The sequence below is a fragment of the Canis lupus genome, chromosome 3 (genome assembly GCF_003254725.2).
Source record: "Canis lupus dingo isolate Sandy chromosome 3, ASM325472v2, whole genome shotgun sequence".
In the NCBI taxonomy this organism is placed as follows: Eukaryota; Metazoa; Chordata; class Mammalia; order Carnivora; family Canidae; genus Canis; species Canis lupus.
Window position 1 is genome coordinate 26,513,483 of NC_064245.1, and position 25,996 is coordinate 26,539,478.

At 38.3% G+C, this 25,996-nt stretch overlaps 1 protein-coding gene across 7 annotated transcripts in view; it reads right to left on the reverse strand.

The window, feature by feature from the left end:
- Nucleotides 1-5,190: 5,190 nt before the first annotated feature.
- Nucleotides 5,191-25,996, reverse strand: part of FAM151B (family with sequence similarity 151 member B) — a 32,424-nt gene continuing 11,618 nt past the window's right edge. For 4 of the 7 annotated variants that reach the window (XM_049108326.1, XM_049108327.1, XM_035714311.2 and 1 more), the window contains 5 exons: nt 25,599-25,764; nt 19,451-19,668; nt 16,076-16,211; nt 7,203-7,350; nt 5,191-5,417 (listed from right to left, as the gene is read on the reverse strand). In XM_049108326.1, coding sequence (XP_048964283.1) covers nt 5,289-5,417; nt 7,203-7,350; nt 16,076-16,211; nt 19,451-19,668; nt 25,599-25,764 — 797 coding nt within the window. In that variant the 3' untranslated portion in view covers nt 5,191-5,288. Of the gene's footprint in view, nt 7,351-14,466; nt 14,535-16,075; nt 16,212-19,450; nt 19,669-25,598; nt 25,765-25,996 lie in introns of all 7 variants that reach the window. The other 3 variants (XM_049108329.1, XM_049108330.1, XM_025437628.3) reach the window with 3 other exon arrangements.

Consider the following 25,996-nt stretch of genomic DNA (forward strand, 5'->3'; position numbering starts at 1 on the left):
TTTTTCCAACATCAGTGTAAATATCACCATGAGACAGGTAAATGCTGTTATTTGTGAATAATAACAATTTCACAAATGGTTCTGACCTCATGTATCTCCTAAAAGCATCTCAAGGGAAATGAGGGGCTTGTGACCACTGTAAGAACAACTGGTCTAAAAAATTATTGAGGTTTTGTGTCATCCATCCATCCATCCATCCATCCATCCATCCATCCATCCATCCATCCCAACATTTGTTAAGGGCCTATGCTGACCAGACATCCCATAAAAACGAATAGTTTCTTCCTCTAAAACAACACAGATGGAACGCCTGGGTGCTCAGCAGTTGAGCATCTGCCTTCATTTCAGGGCATGATCCTGGGTCTAGGGATCGAGTCCCACATCAGGCTCCCTGCATGGAGCCTGCTTCTCCCTATGTCTATGTCTCTGCCTCTCTCTCTGTCTCTCATGAAAAAATAAATGAAATCTTTTTTAAAAAAATAAGTAAATAAAACAACACAGCTGAGAACAAAACACAAACCTGTAAAATAACTATACTGTAGCAGAAGAGGTGCCTCTGGAGACAGCCCACACTTGGGGAAGTCACAAAAGACTCTTTAAGGGCTTGAGCTCAACAGGCTCTGTGAAAAGGTCACATCTTTCTACTTTAATGCAGAATTTTTGATTAGCTCTTGAATTCACAAAGTAGCAACAGACTCTATAGTAGTTCAGTTACATTTTTTGAACTTTTACTATATTCTTTCATCCCAAGGAAAGGATAAAGAAGAAAGAGGCAATGACCAGCTTTAATGAACATTCTGTAGCAGCAAGCAAACCCAGAAGAGCTCAGGCACCAGATTTGTTAGACTGGTCCCTTTCTTGGGCAGAAACATAGAAACAAGAACCTCCCTAAAGGGTAGGAGGCTGAGTGAGCCCCTTTCAAACCCTGCCTGTTTTCTGTCTTCACTAATAGTGGGACTATGGATATCATTTACAATTATGGAATAATTAAAATATGTAATGGGACGTCTGGGTGGCCTTTGGCCCAGGGCGTGATCCCGGGGTCCTGGGATTGAGTCCAGGTCGTGCTCCCTATGGGGGGCCTGCTTCTCCTTCTGCCTGTGTCTCTGCCTCCCATTCTGTGTCTCTCATGAATAAATAAAATCTTAAAAAAATAAATAAAATATGTAGTAAAGTAGCAATTACTTGGTGTGGGATCTTAATGAAATTGGTTAAATAAAAAAGAGCATCCTTCCTAAAGTTAGAGTAGGAGGTACGTGAGTTAAGGGGCTAGCAGATGGGGTTTTCAGTTTTCTTTCCAAGCTGGTATAGAGGAACATCAACAAATCACTGAGAAACAGAGCCACACTTGGCCTCTCCTATCATGTTTGGGTTAATAGCAGCACCTGACCCTCTGGTACCCAAATGGAAAATACATATGTGAGATTCTTCCCTCTCACATATGCCTCATTCCACCAGTTTAAAGACTCTTATGAGTTTTTCCTTCATAGCCTCTTTCCTCTGGCTCTTAAGCATTTCCATGCCCTTTTGCTACCACCGTACTTCAGGGCTTCATCTCTTTTCAATTTTTTCACTTTTCACAAGAATTCCAGATCTCCTTTCTCATGTCATTGCAAACAATTTCTAACAATCAAAACTGAGAATAAGGCTCCCCTACTTAAAATGGTGCAATGATTCCTATGACCTACTAGAAAAGCAGCAAACTCCTTGGTTCAGAAAATGAGTCTGGCCCCTGCAGAAGTGCCCGGCCTCATAGTATGGCGTCTCCACATACTTTTTGAACAGGTCAGGCCAGTCCGTTTCCTACTTAGAGTTCCTTTGTGCACGTGCCTCTGTCTGAAAAGAGGCCCTTGCCCCTCTTTTAGTCTACCTGGTGAATCTTACTCATCATTCAAGACTCAATGTTAAGTGTTTTCTCTCAATTTGAATGAAATGCTGCCTGTGCCTCAACCTGGTGTTCAGTTACATCACAGGAATTATGGCAAACATCCAACTCATCATTCACAGGTCTCTCTCCTCCACCTAGATTGGAAGATCCTTGAGGTAGAAATTATTTCTTAATTATTTGAGCATCTTCAGCACATCAGACATCAATTTAATGCCTGAATCCTTTCCCTCCCCACAGCACTCCCCAGTGAGCCCTGCAGACACAAATGAGTAGACAAATTCCGGTCCCTGGATGGTAGGTACAAGGAAGAGAGAAGCAATCACAGTCATGGATAAAAGAATGACATGGATGTGGAACACTAGACACTAGAACAAAGGCTCTGAGCTCCTGCTACTGAGGTCCCAAGAACTAGATCCTGCCCCATTTCTTCCAAGACCTGGTTATCAGATCTTCATTCATCATACTCCCATTTTCTAGATAAAAAAAGTTCTTTAGTACTACTATCTTCATCTTTCTTTCAGCTATTGTCCTTGCATTGATTCATGAATTTATAAGCGGATTGTAGGCTCTTAAATCTTAAATTTCAAGGTGAGAGATAGGGCATTTTTCTATATATTCACTACGTATGGGATCCCTGGGTGGCGCAGCGGTTTGGCGCCTGCCTTTGGCCCAGGGCGCGATCCTGGAGACCCGGGATCGAATCCCACATCAGGCTCCTGGTGCATGGAGCCTGCTTCTCCCTCTGCCTGTGTCTCTGCCTCTCTCTCTCTCTCTGTGACTATCATAAATAAATAAAAAATAAAAAAATAAAAAAAAATTATTCACTACGTATTTAATTCTTATTACAAGGAAAAAAAAATCTAAGACCCTAGCTCCAAAAAATAAGCAAATAACCAAACTGTTCTGAATAACTTTTAACAATTTCCCACTTGATAAATGAGTACATATCTGACTAAGTAGCAATTACAACAATTTTACAGGGCCATAAACTACTGCACTTTTTAAAGCTGATTTTTTGAACACTTGGATCTCATACCGAAGTCTGTTGTAAGACCAGGGTGGCTCTGCCAGGCTTGGGAAATAGCCCTCGGATGCTATGAGTTCTCAACACCAATACATTAGACTTGAGAACCTGGAGGAGAAAAATAGGTCACACTTATTTTGTGTCTGGGAACTTCTTCCCAAATATTTTCCTATGTATACAAATGCACGTAAAGACATTCAATTTCAAACAATATAATACCATGGGGCACCTGGGTGGCTCAGCGGTTGAGCGTCTGCTTTTCAGCTCAGGAAGTGATCCTAGAGTCCTGGGATTGAGTCCTGCATCGGTCTCCCTGCATGGAACCTGCTTCTCTGCCTGTGTCTCTGCCTCTCTCTGTGTCTCTCATGAATAAATAAATAAAATCTTAAAAATATATATATATACCAGACACCTGTTTTGCCACCTGCAATATAACATCTTTCCGTATCAGTAATGTAGATTCTCAGTGTTTCTATAGTATTGTATTGCATTCTTACACATTAAGGCCTTTATATCATTATTTACTAACCAAGTTATGAAGTGTCTGTCCTTTTGCCTATTTTTGATTAGGTTGTTTAGCTTTTTAAAAATCAGTTTATGAGTTCTCCATAGATTCTAAGTATGAGCCCTTTGTCAAATATATGTTAATGGTCTTTTGATGAGAAGTCTTAAATTTTGATAAAGCCCATTAATCAAATTTTTTTATTTTTATTTATTATTTTTTTAATCAATTTTTTAAATAATTAGTATGGTGTTAATAAATCATTGTCAGGGCACCTGGGCAGCTCAGTTGGTGAAGTGTTGGACTCCTGATTTTGGTTCAGGTCATGATCCCAAGGTTGTGGGATTGAGCCCTGGGTTAGGCTCCACTCTGGATGTGGAACCTGCTTACCTGCTTAAGAGTCTCCCTTTCTGGGGATCCCTGGGTGGCTTAGCGGTTGAACATCTGCCTTAGGCTCAGGGCATGATTCCAGAGTCCCAGGATGGAGTCCTGCGTCAGGCTCCCTGCATGGAGCCTGCTTCTCCCTCTGCCTATGTCTCTGCCTCTCTCTCTCGCTCTGTGTGACTATCATAAATAAATAAAAATTAAAAATAAATAAATAAATGCTTTAGTTTTAGCTTTCACATTTGGGCCTAAGATATAACTCAAATTATTATTTGCATATGGTATGAAGTAGGGATCACTTATTCTTTTCCATGTGGCTGTCCATTAAAAATTTTTTAGTTTTTAAAATTCATTTCCATTCTTTTCCACCTGTTTTTTTTTTTTAAAGATTTTGTTTATTCATGAAAGACACAGAAGAGAGGCAGAGACACAGGCAGAGGGAGAAGCAGGCTCCATGCAGGGAGCCTGATTCGGGACTCGATTCCAGGACTCCAGGATCACGCCCTGGTCCAGACAGACGCTCAACCGCTGAGCCACCCAGGGATCCCCCAAAATTTACATTTCAATAGAATACATTTCATAATTTCCTTATCTATTTTTTGTTCCCAAAGATGACTTAAAAATACACCTTTAAATCTTAACCTAGGGGAACCTGGGTGGTTCAGTGGGTTAAGCATCTGCCTTCAGCTCAGGTCATGATCCCAGGGTCCTGGGATCTAGCCCTGCCCTGCAGCTCCCTGCTCCATGGGGAGCCTGCTTCCCTCTCTCCTCCCTACCCATGTTCTCTCTTACTATTTCTGTCTCTCAGGTAAATAAATAAAATCTTTTAAAAAATCTTTTTTTTTTTTAAGATTTATTTATTTACTCATGAGAGACACAGACTGAGAGAGAGAGGCAGAGACATAGGTGGAGGGAGAAGCAGGCTCCTTGCAGGGACCCTGATGCGGAACTCCATTCCCTGATCCTGGAACTCCATTCCCTGATCCCGGGATTACGACCTGAGCCAAAGGCAGGCACCCAACCGCTGAGCTACCCAGGTATCCCTTAAAAAAAAAAATCTTAACCTAAGTCATAATCAGCTAATAAATTCCTCAATACAAAGGCATTTTTAAGACTTAAGACTAATATATTTAAAATATTATCAAGGGTCATAGGGTATGTGAGTGGCTCATGTGGTAAAGCATCTGACTCTTGACTTAGGCTCAAGTCATGATTTCACAGCCATTAGATCAAGCCCCAGACTCAATATGTAGCCTGCTTAAGATTCTCTCTCCCTTTCTAAAATAGAAATAAATAATAAATAAATAAATAAATAAATAAATAAATAAAATAAACATCAAAATAAAAAATATATATTACCAACGGTCAGATAATCAAGTAGCAAGAATAATCTTCTGGACAAATGACTTTTATTAAATGCAATTAAATGCATTTATATTTATTAAAATGCAGTTCATTTTTAAATTCAACTCTTGAGTTGTCTCGATGGCTCAGTTGGTTAAGCAGCTGCCTTGCTTGGGCTCATGTCTTGATCCTGGGGTCCTGGGATCGAACCATGAACAAGCTCCCTGCTCAGGTGGGAATCTGCTTCTCCCTCTGCCCCTCCTCCTGTTCATGCCCTTTCAAATTAAAAGAAAAATCCAAAAACAAATTCAACTCTCTCTATAAAAGTAAAACGTAGTCATTTTAGAAAATTTATAAACACTAATTTTACTGAAATATTAAAGAGTTATTCTTTGTTGCTATTATTAAAATTTTATGATTATAACATTGCATCTTTTGCTTCTGGTAAACCACCATAGAAAGTGAAGTTCATTTGACAAATAGCACTGCATCTAGTTGTAGTTAAAATTTAAAGTGGAAATACAGTGGACTTCCTTAAATATTTATACATCTACAATGTCTGATGTTATACCCCTTACTATTATCTATAATGGTTATGATCCCATAAGTCTAGAAGGGAATTGTCTGTTGAGTACTTGCTATGTGTTGAGTATGAGCTAGATGCCTTTATTCCATAAATCTCAATCTTCATAATAACTGTACAAGAGAATCCTCATTTTCCCTCCATTTTACAGATGAGGAAACCAAGACGCAATGAGGTTAAATATTCCCTAAAATCTACAGCTAGGAAGGGACTGAAATGGGGCTGTAAGGGAAGTCTGTCTGAATTCAAAATCCAAGTTCTTTTCTCTATATACTATTATTTTCCAGGAGAAAACAGTTGACAGACCAAGCAAATTACATATTTTAGGACATTCACTGGTAAGTTTCTTTTCAATAAATGAAAGAAGTACATGTTTTTCTGAATACCTTGCTCAAGACTATGCCACCCAGTGTAAAGGAGTTAAGAATGTTCCCTTACTATAAAGGACTTTATATAACCTAGCTGAGCAGATAAACTAACATGTATGACATAATCAGTGGACAATATTAAATAGTTAAAATTAACTGTTAAAGTAAGATCTGGAGACCATAGATGTTATAGGCATTTTTGAAATGCTGACAGAGCTGAAGTTCACACAGGTGACTTTTAGAGTGGGCTACATTATGAAGGATCTTGAAAGAGTAAAATTTAATGAAGTGGCATTTAAGAGACCCCTGCAGCTTTCTGATTTGGCAAGAGGTGCTTACAAAAGTTTTCTTCAGCAGAAATACTCATGGCATCTCTGAGTAGAATGTGAACAATGAAGTCATGAAGAACTTTTTAAAATTCTAGCAGTAAAATAAGGGCCTGAACTATGGTGGTGTGAGAATTTTGAAAACCAAATGATACATAACTAGGATTAAAATTCTGATCTCCAGTAATATTGTACTTACTATAGATAAAATATAGTGATTGAAACAAGGAATATAAAAAACTTAAATAGTTGTCAGCATGTTCCCAACAATACGGAAATTCTAGATCCATCAAATTTAATCTATATTATTTTCAATAAATGGATTTTATTCTGTTATGAGAAATCTGGTCACCTCTGTGAAAGTTAAAACATTTTTAAAGTCCTCTTACTCTTCCTTAGTCTCTGAAATAACCAGTTCTCCAGGACAAAAGAAAGAGGGTGCCATAGTTTTGTGGAATCTCCGTAATGTGATTATATGTTATTGACATATAAACTCTTCAATTATCTTCAGTATATCAAAATTACATTTTATAAAGGGGTTTAAAGCATAATTTTCCTAAATTATTATTAGACCAGGCGCACTGAAATCTTCACTTTCCAAATCTTTTAAGTATATACAGTATCATAAGGACATAGGCCTAATAAAGTAAGCATGTCTTTAGAGTAGATGAATTATAGCATAAATCAATCATCACAATTTACATGGTAATTAATTCAGACCAAAGCAGAAGATTATGAAACCAAAACATGAAATGATTTAGAAGAATCTTCTTAGAGATTAACTTTGACTCCAATGGCTTGTTTAAATTCATGGTTTTGTGGTTCCAAGATGTCATAGAAAACTTGTTTCTTGTCAAAAAAGTCTCTAATGCAAAGTAAATCTTCGGTGGAATAGTTATCATTTTTTCCAGTCCAAATAGTCAGGCTATACCTGCATTAAAATAAAAAAAGAATTTTATTTATTTATTTTTAAATTAAATTTAATTTTTTAAAAAATATTTTATTTATTTATTCATGAGAGACACAGAGAGAGAGAGAGAAAGAGAGGCAGAGACACAGGCAGAGGGAGAAGCAGGCTCCATGCAGGGAGCCTGATGTGGAACTCGATCCCGGGTCTCTAGGATCAGGCCCTGGGCTGAAGGCGGCGCTAAACAGCTTGAGCCACCAGTCCTGCCCAAAACAGAATTTTATAGTGAAAAGTAAAAGATAAGAAACAACGATGAGGATTTCCAACAAGCCTAAAAATAGTTACTTTCATTTATCTTTAATCCAAATTTACACAAACAATTAATTAGCAGTGCTGGAACATACAGTTCCTGTTTCATTCCTTCATGAACATCAAAAGGACTAGAGAGAAAAACAATTCACATTGCCTTTATCTAAATTAGGTAACTGCTATATCTGAGTTATAGGAATGTGAAATGGCTTTGGAAACCTACACTGGTTAACAGTGAAAATGAGCCAAATTTTGGACAAAAAAACTGAAAAGATTGTATTGCTGATCAAGGAATCTGTTCCCTACACAAAACCTACCACTCTAACTTGGTTTTTTTCCAGTAGGCTGGATATAGTCAGAAGCATGACTGCAAGGGACTATAAAGAGACATAAATGTCACCGACATTACCAACATTCATATTCACTTGTAAGTGGCCCCACTCTCCCTTTTGGGGGAGCTTGTAGAAGATATAAGAACACCAAGAGATGTCACTAAGGATGCCAAATAATAAATTTAGATCCATCTCTGGGCGTTAAAAATACATTAATAATATATGCATATTTATTATGGATGTTAAGAATATACTCAGAATTTTAATGTTATTTAAATTGTATATTTTTGTTTCTTCTAGTAGACATTACTTCTATTACAATATTCCTATTGCATCAGAGTCTAAGAAAATGCAATGCTGCTAAGTAGTTTCATACTTATTTTCCCCATAAACATGTCAGAATCCAGGAAACTTGAAAAAATCTCCAAAACACTTCTACTACTACTAAGAAATAGTCTATCTTAACCAAGGTGTTCTCACTATGTTAGACACATTCTTGTCCTTATGGATGGTGACATTATTCTGGAAATGTAACAGAGAAAAGTACTTTGAATTTTATTCTACAGCAGCATTGTGTGGCAAATCAAAAAGAAATTTTAAGCTACAGGCGAGGACACATACACACAAATGAGAATTACTTTAAGATCCATATTTTTACAGCTTACCAAGACCTAATCAGAAAGAATTTAAAAATCTGGATAGATCAATTACTAGCAAAGAAACTGAATCAGTAATTAAAAATCTCCCAATGAAGAAAAGCACAGAAACAGATGGTTTCACTGGTGAATTTTCCAAATATTTAAAGAATTAACACCAATTCTTCTCCAACTCTTCCAAATAACTGAAGAGCAGGAAACAATCCCAAATTTATTTTATAAACCAGCATTATCCTGATACCAAAACCAGAAAAGGACACTACTAGTAAAGAAAACTGTAAGTCAATATTCCTGATGAATACAGATGCAAATATTCTCAGTAAAATACTACCAAACAGGGCACCTGGGTGGCTCAGTGGTTGAACATCTATCTGCCTTTAGCTCAGGGTGTAATCCTGGAGTCCTGGGATTGAGTCCTGCATCAGGCTCCCCACAGGAAGCCTGCTTTTCCCTCTGCCTATGTCTTTGCCTCTCATGAATAAATAAAATCTTTAAAAAAAAAAAAAATACCACCAAACCAATTCTGCAGCACAATAAAATAATCATTCACCATGATCAAATGGAATTTATTCCTGTGTTGCAAGGATAGTTCAACACACACAAATCACTGTTATACATCACATTTAATAGAATGAAAGAAAAGAATATGATCATTTCAGTAGGTGCAGAAAAAGCATTTGACAAAATTCAACATCCATTCATGATAAAAACTCAATAAATCAGGCTCAGAAGAAATACATCTCAATATATCAAAGAAGACATAAATAAATGAAAAAGTATCCTGTCTTCACGTATTGGAAGAATTATTATTATTAAAATGTCAGTATTACCAAAATATTCAATGAAATCCCTATTAAGATTCCAATTGCATTTTTTTACAGAAATACAAAAAAAGACTTTCCTAGAACTTATATGGAACCACAGAAGACCCTGAATATACAAAGAAATCTTGGTAAAGAAGAACAAAGCAGGAGGCATCATACTTCTGACTTCGAATAATACTGTATGACAATACAGTGTGGTAGTGGCATAAAAACAGACAAATAGTCCAAGAGAAAAGAATCAATAGCCAAAAAATAAACCCAAGCATATATGGTCAACTAATATTTGACAAGGGAGCCAAGATTACTCAATGAAGAAAAAAGTCTCTATGCCCAGCACAAAGTCCAACACAGGGCTCGATCTCACAACCCTGGGATCTTGACATGAGCCAAAATCAAGAGTTGGAGGCTTAAATAACTGAGCCAACCACGCTCCTCCTGGTTGAATCTTTATACAAAATCTATGTACAAAATGTTATCTTCAAATACAGGCATTTTGATTTCTTTCTTTCTAATTCTTATACTTTTTCTTGCCTGACTTCTGCAGCTAGGACTTTCAGTACTATGTTAAATAAGAGTGGTGAGAGTTAGCACCCTAGTTTTGATCTTAGAGGAAAAGTTTTCATCCCATCTTCATGAAGTATGGTGTTGGATGTAGACTTGTCATATTAAAAAATAAAAAATTTGAAGAAAGTGTAATTTTCTTTTTTTTTTTAAAGATTGTATTTATTTATTCATTCATGAGAGAGAGAGAGAGAGAGACAGAGAGAGAGAGAGACAGAGAGAGAGGCACAGACAGGTAGAGGGAGAAGCAGGCTCCCTGCAGGGAGCCTAACATGGGACTCCCCCGGTCTCCAGGATCAGGCCCCGGGCCAAAGGTGGTGCTAAACCCCTGGGCCACCTCAGCTACCCACAAAGTGTAATTTTCAAGTGAGAAGGTTTAAAAGAGTAAATGACTTCATAGGGAGTAGACAGAGAAAATTGAGGCCGTAATAATAAAAGAAATGGGAGGTAGAAACTTCCTATTTGAACATGGCAGCCAGAAGTCAGCCGTGCCTCCTTTTCCTCCTAGGAATTACCCAAAGGCAGCAAAAAGGGCAAAAGACTGAAGAGAGAGACTCCATCTTGAATGAAATTAAGAACTGAAACTACAGGGATCCCTGGGTGGCGCAGCGGTTTGGCGCCTGCCTTTGGCCCAGGGCGCGATCCTGGAGACCCGGGATCGAATCCCACATCGGGCTCCTGGTGCATGGAGCCTGCTTCTCCCTCTGCCTGTGTCTCTGCCTCTCTCTCTCTCTCTGTATGTGACTATCATAAATAAATAAATAAAATTAAAAAAAAAAAAAAAAAGAACTGAAACTACAAATTATAAAACAAGTGAAAGGTTTCCAACAGCAACAGAGGTTAAGGCCACCTGGGTAAAAAAGTGAAGAAAATTTGCCCATACATGAAGATGACAAGAGAGCCTACCAAAGACACTTCTACATGAGGGGCACATTCCACCTCAATACTTTGCAACAGTGGGAATGTCATCCCTGAGCTACAAGTGGAAGCTTTCTTGAATTAGGTTTGGCCCCAGGAAGCCATGAAGATAAGGAAAGACTTAGCACAGAAAAACCACAGTTGTGGGTATCAGGCTATTCCTATGGAAACTTAAAATTTTAAATTTAAGCAATAGATAAAGGATTTTACTTAGAGATACTGCAGTGCCTATATTCATTGACTGGGAAAAGTTAAAGGCTACATAAACTCACATATAAGACTCTAGGTCATAAGGAGCATAGTCTTGGTCCCTCTCCAACATGCACTTTTAGCAAGTAGCTTGTCCAGAAAAAAAGACTTTCTTTCAAGTGCAATAATAAAAACTGGCAGAGGTTTTATACAACAGAGTACAAAAAAACGAAAGGATAAATAAATGGCAGATGGAGAAATAAAAACTCCATCTTTAAAAATCTATCAGATAGTGGAAATATATGTAAAACTTAAAGAATGCCACAAGGCGGGAAGCCCGGGTGAGCGGTTTAGAGCCGCCTTCAGCCCAGGGCATGATCCTGGGATTGAGTCCCACATCAGGATCCCTGCATGGAGCCTGCTTCTCCCTCTGCCTGTGTCTCTGCCTCTCTCTATCTCTCATGAATAAATAAATAAATCTTAAAAAAAAAAAAAAAAAAGCCACAAGGCAGATGAAAGCCATGACCAACATTTTTTATATGATGCAATTGCTTCTTTGAAGAAAGAGCACAAAGCAGAGGTATGAGCTCAAGGGAAGAGGATACAAGACAATATAAAAGAGATGATGAAACACTAACTGGCAGATTTTAGGAAATAAATAAAAAAGAAAAAGAATAAAGAAATAAAGTGAAATCTGAAGAATTACAAGGAAAAACAGACACTGTTGTAAATACTGTAAGGGATGGGATGCCTGGGTGGCTCGGTGATTGGGCATCTGCTTTGGGCTCAGGGCATGATCTTTGAGTAGAGTGATCCTTAGGTTCCTCACTGAGTTGCGGGAGAGGGGGATGACTGCTTCTCCCTTTGCCTATCTAGGTCTCTGTATTTCTCATGAATAGATACAATCTTAAAAAAATTTTTTTAAGAGACATAGAATGCAGATTATAAAATCAAAAAAAAAATTACATGCAAATAAATAGAAAGACTAAAGAGAAAAAATATATACCAAAGATAGGCAATGGAGATCTAAATATTCATAGCTGTAATCCCAGAAAGTTAAAAGATAGTTTACAAATAAAATAGAACAAGTATTTTAAAATATAATTCACAGAAACATTCTGGAAAAGAACATTTGAATCTATATACCTGATGACAACCCTTTCTACATTAAGTTATCCCCCTCAATAGCCCCCTGCCAAATCAAGACACTTATAAGGGGAAAAACAAAAATCAGGCTGGCTTCATGCTTTCCTACACCAACACTCAGTAGAAAGCAGAGGAGCTTGTTTTTAAGATTTTACTGATTTATTTGAGAGAGAGCATGTAAGCAAGAGTGAGGGTGGGGAATGAACGGAGGGAGAAGCAGACTCCAGTGAGCTCAATCCCAATTGAGAGGCCCTCCAAAAGAACTTTCAAATGCTAAAGAGGACTTAACAAAATGCCAGAGGCCTCGTCACTGTCAACTTCAGGTTGCTTCTCCTAGCAAGGCATTAACATTAAGACAGTTGGGAGCTTCCAAGGAAGAACTTTATACTCTGCCTGTCTCAAGTATTTGTCAATGGGCTGCTGATATAAGGACATTTAATTTTATCTACATTTCCTTCTGAAAGTTAGGTTATTGATAAGAATGTTTTTTTCTTGTAAATTAAGATATTTGTAAACTAAGGGAGACTCATTGTCTTAGAGGACTACAATCTCTATAAATTAACCATTTGTTTTTCCTTCCCTTAGGGCAGCCAGGAGTACCTAAGGAAGGTCACAAATATCCCACCAGGGAGTGGGGGGGCGGGGAGGTGACGGTGCTTGTCAGCCTGTGCTTTGTCCTCAACTAGCCTTCTGCTCCCCCATCACTACCAACTGAAACTCAGGTGTAGCCAATCTGACCAGATGGATGAAGGCAGTATCCTAAGGAAAGCAGAGCATGAAAATAGGATGGTCTGGGTCCTTGACATGTAGAGGCACCAAATCAGCCTTGAATTATTTATGCTTTGCCAGGTAGGTGAGAGCGAACTAGACTTGTTTAAGCTATTGTTAATTTATGTTTCTATTATAACAGCCAAACTATATCCTAATACAATACATGAACTCCTACAAATATCTATATATTGGGATGCCTGGGTGGCTCACCAGTTGAGAGTCTACCTTCGGCCTGGGGTGTGATCCTGGGGTCCTGGGATCAAGTCCCACATCGGGCTCCCTGCAGGGAGCCTGCTTCTCCCTCTGCCTGTGTCTCTGCCTCTCTCTCTGTGTCTCTCATGAATAAATAAAATCTTAAAAAAAAAAAAAAAAATCCCAGAACAGATAAAAAGGAGGAATGGTCCCTAGCTCTTTTAAAGACATGTACATGATATTTATACCTAAAACTGAGAAAGAAAAGAAACCTACAGATCTCACTTCCAAATGCAAAAATCCTAATTAAAACTTAGCAATACAATTTGGCAATATATTAAAAGAATGATATATCATGGTCAAGTGGGGTTAATCCTGGAAATGTGAAGATAATACAATATTATGAAATATTAACTATTTTATTGATAGATATTGGAAAAAACATTATTTTCACAAACACTGAAAAGGTATTTAGTAAAAATTCAATATCCATAGGAATGTGAATACTTCTTTAATGTGTATCTGCTTCCCTTACTCTCTTCAATATAGTGAATTACAAAACTGAGTTTTTTTCTGGATGATCTGAGAAAATTCTTTATTAGAATTCTTTACATCTGTCTGATGTATGTATCAAGAGTAGTTTTACCAAAATCTTTACATTTTCATGTGTTCAAATGTATCAAACTTTCTTCTTTTTAAGGAAAGAGCATGTATGTGTGCCCAAATATGAGGGGGGCTACAGAATGGGGAGGGAGAGAGAGAGAGAAAATCTTAAGCAGGCTCCACACTCAGCATCACAGAGTCTGAGGCTAGACTCAATCTCTCAATCCTGAGTTCATGACTTGAGCAGAAATCAAGAGTAGGATGCTTAAAAGACTGAGCTGAAGAAAAAAAAAAAAAAAAAAGACTGAGCTGCCCAGTCACACCTCAAACTTCCCTTTTATAAAAGTGGTGAGAGAAAAACTCTCTAAAGGCCTGATATACAAAGGAAGCCATTTTAGGATTCCTTCTAAGTCAGCTTGGCTGTACATAAACTTTGTTCAAATCAAAAGCCTGATTTACGGCCTGCCACACATGCATTGTACATCTGGAAGAGCCTAAAGGAAAACCACCTTTTCCTTGAGATATTGGATCAATGCTCCTGCTCCCTGCATTCCCTGATTTTAAAAGTCATGATTCCTGCCTATATGCTAATCTATAATCTTTTGAGCTTTTACAAGATGTAAAAAAAAGTATACAAACCTATAAACCCATTAATTCTCTGGAACACTTTCTTCCCTGTGAAGACTGTGTGTTTCCCAGGCAGCTGTCTTGAGATCAAGTAAAACAAATTTTTTTTTTTTTAATATTAGAGTTATTTTTCTGGTAACTTTGCTTCGACGATAGCTTCCAGATTTTGTGCCTAAGAAAGGTCTTCTCCCAGGCAGCCTGGGTGGCTCAGCGGTTTAACGGTTTAGCGCCGACTTCAGCCCAAGGCGTGATCCTGGAGACCGGGAATCGAGAGTCCCACGTCAGGTTCCCTGTGTGGAGCCTGCTTCTCCCTCTGCCTGTGCCTCTGCCTCTCTCTCTCCCTCCCTCTCTTCCTCTGTGTCTCTCGTGAATAAATAAATACGATCTTAAAAAAACACAAAAAAACACTTCCTTGATGGAAGGACATTAAAAAAAAAAAAAAGAAAGAAAGGTCTTCTCCATTCTGAAACTATATAGTATCACGTTTTTTCTTTGTGTATTTAATGTTGGATTTTCAAGCCTTCATTCATCTGGAATTTATTTTGGAAGAAAGATTAAGGGAAACAGTTTTGTTTTTTCCACACACTTGGCCTGTTCTCTCACACCACACTAAACTTTTGCACCAATTATGTGAAATGTTAGCTTTTCCTAAACTAACATCCATGATAGATTTGGGTTTATTTCCAGATTTTCTCTGTTGTTCTACTGACTAGTATACTAAAAAGATAGTATCAAAATTGTTTCAATATCCACACCTTTGAAATATATTTTAATATCTAATAAGTGGTCCAACTAATTTTTATTACATACTAAAATAAAACTTCGGTGGAGCCTGGGTTGCTCAGTCCATTAAGCATCTGCCTTTGGCTCAGGTCATGATCGCAGGGCCCTGAAATTGAGCCCCACATCAAATCCCCTGCTCAGAGGGGAGCCTGCTTCTCCTTCCCTCCCTGACGCTCCCCCTGATTGTGCTCTTTTATGCTCTTTCTTTCAAATAAATAAATAAAATCTTTAAAAATAATAAAATTTCTATATGGAAAAAAAACTTCTGAAATTAGGATAGAATTCAAAAAGAAACTATTTTATCCACTTAAAACTTTTTGAGAATGTATAACATAATAGAAAAAGGGTATTTACTGTGCACCTACTGTGTTCAAAGACTTTTGTGAGGAATAGAAGATGTGATGTTATGTTTTTTTCTCTTTTCCTCTCTTTTTTTTAAAGATTTTATTTATTCATGAGAGACACAGAGAGAGAGAGAGAGAGGGAGAGAGAGAGAGAGAGAGAGAGAGAGAGAAGCAGACACAAGCAGAGGAAGAAGCAGGCTCCATGCAGGAAGCCCGATGTGGGACTTGATCCGGGGACTCCAGGATCACACCCTGGGCCAAAGGCAGGCTCTACACCGCTGAGCCACCCTGGTGTCCCAGATGTGATGTTATGTAAGCTGAGGTTGGTTTATCAGGAGTTTTATTCCAGTGAGGGAGCCTGTTCGCTTACACAATCAGTGCTCATTCTGTTGCCATCTTTTTCCCACACACATTGTCTTCACATAATCAATTTTCATCTTCTTTCTCTCACACATACTCACATGCATATGCTATTTTGTTAAACTTACACATACCTGTTTGATTTCTTTAACAGCCAAAGTAATTGAGAACAAGACTGCCTGACTAATGCTGCTCTGACAGGAAATGTTACAGGCTGATTTAACTCCTTACAAATATATTCCATTTCTTTCACCATTGTCCAACTATAACCTGAAATGAGAGAAATAAATTCAAATTTTCTAACTGGAATCCTAAAAATCAATTAAATAAAAAACTAAGTTAAATTACCTATAAGTAGGTAATTAATAGGTATTTTATAAAAATTTCCATTTGGATTCAGAGTGAATTACAATACCAGTTAATACATGAAAATATTTTTTTTAAGGATTTATTTATTTATGAGAGAGAGAGAGAGAGAGAAAGAGAGAGGCAGTGACACAGGCAGAGGAATAAGCGGGCTTCATGCCGGGAACCCCACACGGGACTTGATCCCGGGACTCAAGGATCGCGCCCTGGGCCAAAGGCAGGCACTAAACCGCTGAGCCACCCAGGGATCCCCACATGAAAATATTTTGAATAGAAAATACAGACAAAAAAATCAAGTCGAAAATCATGCCACAAGTGATCTAGAGCAAATTTAACAAAACACTAAAATATTAAAAAGGTTTTACTGATCTCTCGAGCACAAAAAAAAGCAAATTTTGACATTGTATTTATCTTAAAGATTCTAAGGATCTTCCCTTAGGTGTATTTGCCTCATTAATATTTTCTATAAACTTAGATTTTCCGGGGTGTCTGGTTGGCTCAGTTGGTTAAGTATCTGACTTCAACTCAGGTTATGATCTCAGGATTATGAGATTGAGCCCCTTGTCCGGCTCTGTGCTGGGCGTGGAGGCTGCTTAGGATTCTCTCTCTCCCTCTGCCTCTCCCCACCACTCTCATAAATAAATAAACAAACAAACAGCAATCTCTATCAAAAGCAGGCTGCAAAAAGTACTGGTCAATACAGGAATATTTTAAAGAAAGCCTATGTAAATAAGCTAGTTTAGCACCTAAACTCCTAATAATAAAAAAAGGGCAATGTTCTGCTTTCCTTGAAAATCTGAAAAACTGCATCTTTTTAATTAGAAAATAGGATTGCTAACAGTATATATATATATATATATAAACTATATTTACATGACTATAAAATTATAAAGTCTTTTCCATTTTTTTCAAAGATTTTATTTATTTATTAATGAGACACAGAGAGAGAGAGAGAGGCAGAGGCATAGGCAGAGGGAGAAGCAGGCTCCACGCAGGGAACCCAATGTGGGACTCGATCCTGGGTCTCCAGGATCATTCCCTGAGCCAAAGGCAACACACTTAACCGCTGAGGCACACAGGTGTCCCTAAACTCTTCTAAATCTGTGAAATAAGGGGTGCCTGGATGGTTCAGTTGTTTGGGCATCTGACTCTTGATTTCCACTTGGGTTGTAATCTCAGGGTTATGAGATCTGGCTCTGTGCTCAGTGAGGAATCTGCTTGGGATTCTCTCCCTCCTTGTACCTTTGCCCCTCCTCATACTCACATGCACTCTTTCACTCTCTCTCTCTAAAATAAATAAATAAATATTTAAAAAAAAAATCTATGAAATAAGAAGTAAGGAGGCATAAAGCACAGTAATGATAAGTGGCCAATGGAAGAAAAGTAGCATGGAAATACTTGATGTTATATCAAAATGACTTCAAAATCCAGATATGGTCTAATTCAGTTAAAGCCTGAGGTTGATCCAGAATTGTGACAAAAGGAGTTTAGAATCAGTAAAGAAGTTACTAAACTGTTTCTAGATTACCTTCTTTAAACACTTTGAATTATAAGCAATATTCTTTAATGAAACTATTAAAAATTAAAATGATTAAAAAATTAGAATTAAGTTAAAGCACACTATTTTTTTCTCTCAATCACATCAATTATTGGCCCATGGGGTTAGAACCTAAATGTTCTAGACTCTCCAGACAGCAGTTACTCTTATCTTATGTTGAACTAAAAGTTAACACCTAGGGACTCCTGGGTGGCTCAGTGGTTGAGTGTCTGCCTTCGGCTCATGGCATGATCTTGGGGTCCTGGGATCGAGTCACACACTGTGGGCTCCCTGCATGGAGCCTGCTTCTCCCTCTTCCTATGTCTCTGACTCTCTCTCTGTGTCTCTCATGAAGGAATGAATGAATGAATAACTAAATAAATAAATATACATATAAAAAAAAGTTAACATCTATAAACAATAATTGCAGGGACACCTGGGTGGCTCAGTGGTTGAGTGCGTACCTTTGGCTCAGGGCATGATCCTGGAGTCCCAGGATCGAGTCCCACATTGGGCTTTCTGTATGGAACCTGCTTCTTCCTCTGCCTATGTCTCTGTCTCTCTGTGTGTCTCTCATGAATAAATAAATAAAATCTTAAAAAAAAATAAAAAATAAAAACAATAATTGCAAATTAGTGAAAAATGAATTCCCTGAACGCAGAATAAAGACTAACATCTCTATAGGTTCTAAATGCCTTCTTAGTTTATTTTTACCATCTGGACAGGTGCCTCAGAGCATTTGATTGCTTATGAGCTGTTTACCTAGAAATCACTGCCCAGGGATGTATGAAGAAATAGAAAGATGAATCCAAATAACATAATCAATTTCAACCAGGAAAAAGAAGCTTAATGTCAGGTCCTCCTGAAGCAGGTGAGAGGAAAGAAGGGATCCAGCTTACAGGAGAGTCTCATGGCCTCCCATTCCTCTGTTCACCCAGAGAGGAAACTATTTATGGAGCCCCTTCAACTTCTATGGAGTACAACTTGTGCTCTTCAACCACACTCCCCCTACTTATGGCCTCACTTCACTAGAGAATTTTTTATTACTACCTCTTTATCTTTTATCTGACATAGGAAGTTTGCTCCAAGGAAAGAAAAAAATAAAAGAGTACAGAATGTTTTGCAAGTTCAAAGAGACCAACTGGGATTTGTTTAGTTTGTACAGGCAGCTTTGGTTATTTAGACTGCAAATTTCCCATCGAAGCCTGTTGACACAACGTCACCAACAAATGAAGTATCTATCTGAAATAAAAGAAAGAGGGACGCCTGGGTGGCTCAAACACTGAGTGTGTGCCTTTGGCTCAGGGTGTGATGCCGGGGTCCCCGGATCGAGTCCCACATTGGGCTCCTTGTGAGGAGCCTGCTTGTCCCTCTGCCTGTGTCTCTGCCTCTTTCTCTGTGTATCTCATGAATAAATAAAATCTTTAAAAAAAAAAAAGAAAGAAAAGAAAAGAGTCATAGAGATGCCTTTAAGGGTCAGACCTTTATCTCCATTAGGCTTTTATGCTATGAAAGAAGTTTTTCGTTTTGTATTTAAACATGTTATTTTTATATTTTGAGTAGATTTTAGTTTTACCAATAAGAAATACATCTTAAGAATTATTACCTTCATTGACTTTCTCAGGATGCCATCCTGTTGTCCAACCCAGGGAAAATGTCACATCTGGAAAGAAGGATGTCACCGTGTCTATAAAAGGTTTTGCATCCACTACCATGCTGTTTCCATTTGGGCCAGGAAGAATGTCAGCATTAATCCACACAGGACGTTTCAGATGCCTCTTCACATTTTCCAGGAGCATCATGGATGGTTCTACAGCTGCCAGACTAAAAACACAGTTGATGTCAATGAGACTTATTCCTAAAGTAAAAGTAAAAACTTCTTTTAGACTAGTGATTTCAGTGTTCTCAACTTCCTAATAAAAGTATAACATGATAATGCCTGAATTAAAGAAAATCAAAGATCACAGAGCACCAGAGCAGAAAGTTAACATATGCCAATATTTCAAAATGTTGATTTATACTTATTCATTAAGTACCTTAAAGGTTCTATAAATACATAAATAATGCCATTATTTGTAGACTGAGGTTTCAAAACTCAGTATTAGGAACATTTAGTATAAAACTATTTAAGAGGGATGCCTGGGTGGCTCAGCGGTTTAGCGCCTGCCTTTGGCTCAGGGCGTGATCTCGGGGTCCTAAGATCGAGTCCCACATTGGGCTCCCTGCATGGAGCCTGCTTCTCCCTCTACCTGTGTCTCTGCCTCTCTCTCTCTTTCTGAATAAATAAATAAAATCTTAAAAAATAATAATTTAAGAAAAGACAAAGATTCACTCATCAGAATGTACAAACAAGATTTAAAAATTAGATATACTAATTACCTAAAAATTCATATTTATGAAAATACCTAAAGTATACCCAAGCTCTGTGTCTCTAATATTGGTTCATGACCTCAAAGAAAAGAGCCTCTTTTCCTTCACGTATTCTTTTAAGTTTATTTTTTTTTCTTTTTTTTCTTTTTTTTCTCTTTTTTTTTTTCTTTTAAGTTTAGATGCATAAACATGTTTCTTTTTTTTTTTTTAAGATTTTATTTATTTATTCATGACACACACACACACAGAGAGAGACAGAGGCACAGGCAGAGGGAGAAGCAGGCTCCATGCAGGGAGCCCGACGTGGGACTTGATCCCGGGACTCTAGGATCATGCTCTGGGCCAAAGGCAGGCACCAAACCACTGAGCCACCAAGGCGCCCCCATAAACATGTTTCTAAAACTGATTGCAAAAATCAAAATTAAAACATCCTCTTAAAACTTTTATAAATTCCATTTTCATTTCATAAACATTTTTTCTGGAAATGAGAGACAACTATATTTTAGTTACTATTTAAATAAAAAGTAGTTTCAATCTTTCCTTTACATTTATTCTGAAATCTATAGATTTTGAAACAGTAAGGTTTTAAGCAGTCTACATAAATTTTATTTTTTTTTTAAAGATTCATTTATTTGAGAGAGAGAGAGAGAGAGAGCAGGGGAAGGGCAGAAGGAGAAGGAGAGAGATAATCCTCAAGCAGACTCCATCCCAGGACCCTGAGATCATGATCTGAGCTGAAATCAAGAGTTGGATGTTTAATGATGGAGCTACCCAGGTGCTCCCATAAATTTTACTTCTTTTATTTTTAGATTTTATTTAGGGACACCTGAGTTGCTCAGTGGTTGAGCATCTGCCTTTGGCTCAGGGAGTGATCCCAGAGTCCTGGGATCGAGTCCCACATTGGGCTTCCTGCAGGGAGCCTGCTTCTCCCTCTGCCTGTGTCTCTGCCTCTCTCTCTGTGTGTCTCTCATGAATAAATAAAACCTTAAAAATTTTATTTATTTATTTATTTGAGACAGAGAGAGCAGAATGAGAGAGAACACAAGCAAGGGGAAGGGCAGAGGGAGAGAGAAGCAGGCTCCCCACCGAGAAGAGAGCCCAATGCAGGGCTTGATTCCAGGACCCTCAGATCATGACCTGAGCTGAAGGCAGATGTTTAACCAACTGAGCCACCTGGGTGCTCCTAAATTTTACTTTTTAAAAATTCATACTTTACTGGACTACTATACTACTTATAATTCTAAAGATTACTTATTTATTTGGGAGAGAGAAAAAGAGAGAGAGCACAAATAGGGGAATGCAGACAGAGACAAAAACAGGATCCTCACTGAGCAAAAAGCCTAAAACAGGGCTCCATCACAGGACCCTGGGATAATGACCTGAGCCAAAGGCAGATGTTTAACCGACTAAGCCACCCAGGCACCCCATACTACTTATAATTCTGAATTTCTTCTGAACCTTTAAGGCCTAAATTTGATTCTAAGAAAATTAGCTTTTAGTGAATACTACAGTAGGAGGCTAAGATTCTGGGAGATGGCTGTTGGAGGGGAGAACATTCAGTACCCTCTCTTCACATTTCCATCTTTCTCTTAAAAGATTTTTTATTTATTCATGAGATACACAGAGAGAGAGGCAGAGACATAGGCAGAGGGAGAAGCAGGGAGCCCAATATGGGATTTGATCCCAGGACTCCAGGAACATGCCCGTAGCCAAAAGCAATCACTGAACCACTCAAGTGTCCCAAACATTTCCATTTTTCTTAATGGATTCCAGTCCTCCTGCCTATGCTTCTACCACTCAACTCACTTCTTTCAGCCTCCTACTATAAGGAGAGAAATTGATAATCTCATTATTTACTGGTTCATATTTATCTGTGTGCAAGGATACTATTCATTAAAACTAGAAGAAACCAGCCTCCAGCCTCTCTTTCACTCCGCTTCCACGTATTGAGCTTTTTGTTCATTCTTTTCCCTCTGATATGGAGGCCTTAGATGTTAGTGGATTAATAAACGCTAATGCTAGACCTTGCAAATTTTAATTTTTTTTTTTGCAAATTTTAATTTAGATAAAACAGATGCTGTCATTTCTCTCTCTCAAATGCCTTGATCAATATCAGTGCCATGTTAAAACCACAATTCTGAGATCTAGGACCCCCATTTTTGGTAGCAAGTAACTTGTAGCTGTGACTCCAAAGTTTGCCTGTCTGCACGTCCTAGAGCAGCAGCCAAGGTCCTGTGGGGTTCTGCTCTTCACAGGTGGAACAGGAAGAAAACCTAAACTGATCAATGCATGTCTGCCACCAATGTCTCTTTCTCAAAAGAATTCTGACTTTTTTTTAAGATTTTATTTATTTATTCATGAAAGACACACACACACACACACACACACACACACACACACAGGCAGAGATACAGGCAGAGGGAGAAGCTGACTCCATGGAGAGAGCCCCATGTGGGACTCCATCCATGGTCTCCAGGATCACGCCCTGGGCTGCAGGCGGCGCCAAACCGCTGCGCCACCGGGGCCGTCCACAATGTATTTATTTCAAAGAACAACATACCATGTTCCTAGCCTGGAACATGTAAAAAAAATTATAAATATTACAAAATGACACATCCTTCCCAATTAATCTATTAATACCATGTAATTCTAACTAAAAATAGTAGCTGAACTATTGGGATTTAATCAGGATAAGAAGCTTCTGCACAGCAAAGGAAGCAATCAATAAAACTAAAAGGTAGCGTATAGGACGGGAGAAGATATTTACAAGTGACACATCAGATAAAGGGCTAACATCCAAGATCTATAAAGAACTTATCAAACTCCACACCCAAAAAACAAACAATCCAGTCATAAAATGGGCAGAAGACATGAACAGACATTTTTTCAATGTCTCCACAAGAAGACATACACATGGCCAACAAGCTATGTTTGAGAGAGAAAAAAGAAAAAATGCTTTACATCACTTGCCATCAGGGAAATACAAATCAAAACACAATGAGATACCATTTTACACCAGTGAGAATGGCTAAAATTAACAGGATAGGAAACAACAAATGTTGGCAAGGATGTGGATAAAAGAGAACCCCCCCCCCCTTTTTTTTTTTAAGATTTTATTTATTTATTCATGAGAAACACACACACACAGAGGCAGAGACACAGGCAGAGAGGGAAGCAGGCTCCATGCTGGGAGCCAGACATGGGATTTGATCTCAGGTCTCCAGGATCAGGCCCTGGGCTAAGGCAGCGCTAAGCCACCGAGCCACCCGGGCTGCCCAAAGACAACCTTCTTGCACTCTTGGTGAGAATGCAGGCTGGTGCAGCCACTCTGGAAACAGAGTGGAGGTTCCTTAAGAAGTTTAAAAATAGAGCTACACTATGACCCAGCAATTACACTAGTGGTTTTTTTATCCTAAAGATACGGATGTAGTGAAACGATGGGACACCTGCACCCCAATGTTCATAGCAGCCATGTCCACAATAGCCAAACTGTGGAAGGAGTCACGATGTCCTTCGATAGATGAATGGATAATGAAGATGTGGTCTATATACACAATGGAATATTACTCAGCCATCAGAAAGGATGAAAATCTACCATTTACACTGACGTGGATGGATTGGGAGGGTATTATGCCGAGTGAAATAAGTCAATTGGAGAAGAACAATTATCATATGGTTTCACTCATATGTGCAATATAAGAAATAGTGAAAGCGATCATAAGGGAAGGGGTGGAAACTGAGTGGGGAAAAATTAAGAGACAGGAAGACAAACCATGAGAGACTCCTAACTCTGGGAAACAAAGGGTTGTAGGAGGGGAAGTGGGTGTGGGGATGCGGTGACTGGGAGATGAGCACTAAGGAGGGCACACGATGAGATGAGCACTGGGTGTTACACTATATGTTGGCAAATTAAATTTAGATAAGATTAAAAATCTTTTAAAAAACCAATTCTTTCCTAGGAAAGAACATAAGCTTTGTTTTTATAGAATAGATTTTTTTTTTTCCCTGAGAAGTTACTTGTAAGTCAAACTTCTGAGTATCATATGTATTTTCCTATTAACTTTGTTTAGAAATTGGGGATGATAAAATAAAAATCATAATTAAATTAGAATAAACTGTTTAAAATGACATTCTAAGGGAAACTCCAGATAAAATTTTAGTACTTAGTTATTATTTGTATACCAAACAAAATAATTTAGAGGCATAAAATAAGAACTAGTAAAATTTGACTAACAGGTCAACCAGCTACTTTTAACAGAGGTAGTGCAGGGTTCTGGTTCACAGTATGAACTCTCCAGCCAGGCTGGCAGATTTCCTAGAAACTATGTGACAACAAGCAGTCTACTTTTTCCTCTCTACCTCTGTTCCCTCATCTGGAAAATGAAGATGATAGCAATAAGCTACCTCCTCGGGTTGTTATGAGGATTAAATGAACACATTCAGTGCTCTTAGAACAGTGCCTGACACACTCTCCTCTCCCTACTTTTTTTTTTTTTTTTTTTTTAAGAGGGGAAGTGGAGGTGTTAAGCAGAGGGAGAGGCAGAGAATCTTAAGCAGGTGCTACGCCCAGTTCTTAGCCCAATGTGGGGCTTGATTTCACAATCCTGAGATCATGACCTGAGCCAAAATTAAGAGTCTGATGCTTAATCGACTGAGCCACCCAGGTTCTCCTCAAACCACTTTTAATGAAAGTAGCATTTTAGGGACGTCTGGGTGGCTTAGTGGTTGGGCATCTGCCTTCGGCTCGGGTCGTGATCCCGGGATCCAGGATCGAATCCTGCATCGGGCTCCCTGCGGAGAGCCTGCTTCTCCCTCTGTGTGTCTGCCTCTCTCTCTCTCTCTCTCTCTCTCTCTCAGGCTGTGTCTTTCATGAATAAATAAATTCATCTTAAAAAAAAAAAAAGAGTAGCATTTTAAATTTACCATTCTATTACCACAATGATCACTTATGATAAATTCCTTTATAAAAATAAGCTTAATTTTAGCTTCAAAGAGTTCCTAAGAAACAATTTAAGCAAACAACTCAATGGGTCTTAGGTCCCTTCTTGAAACATATTAGTTTGCAATTCCATTTTCAATTTAAAGTATGTTAGTTTAAAAAAAAAGTATGTCAGTCAAGCATAGATAATGAAGCTATTGATATTTTATTTCATTGTTACTCTGTAACAACAAAAAGACTGAAAATGTTTATACAAATACCTCTTGAAGGGATGCCTGGGTGGCTCAGCGGTTGGGCGTCTTTGGGCGTCTGCCTTTGGCTCGGGCGTGATCCTAGGATCCTAGGATTGAGCTCTGCATGGGGTTCCCTGCATGGAACCTGCTTCTCCCTCTGCCTGTGTCTCTGCCTCCCTCATGAATAGATGAATAAAATCTTAAACAAATACCTCTTGAAATCCAGCTTAATGCCTTTATTGCTTTTTATAACTTCAGTCAGCCATTCCTGTAAAGTATTATCACTATTTGTTTCAGGAGGATGGGCCATGATTGGTTGGCTATATTCTGATCCATCACTTGGAAGAAGAACATCGGCCTCTATCATGTGAGCAGTACCTGTCCAAATAAAAGAACTTAAGTTAATGCTAATAAAACAAGGACTACAGAAGATGTCATGTCCAGGAGCCTTTTGAGGAAGATAAAAACTGACATTTACTGAGTGACTATTAAGTACCAGGTACTGTAGTAGGCCTTTACAGGTTTGTTTCATACATGATCAAGTAAGTGAAGAGTTAAATGCCTTTCCATAGGACATCTTAAGCTGTTGTATAGTATTTAATTTCTTCCC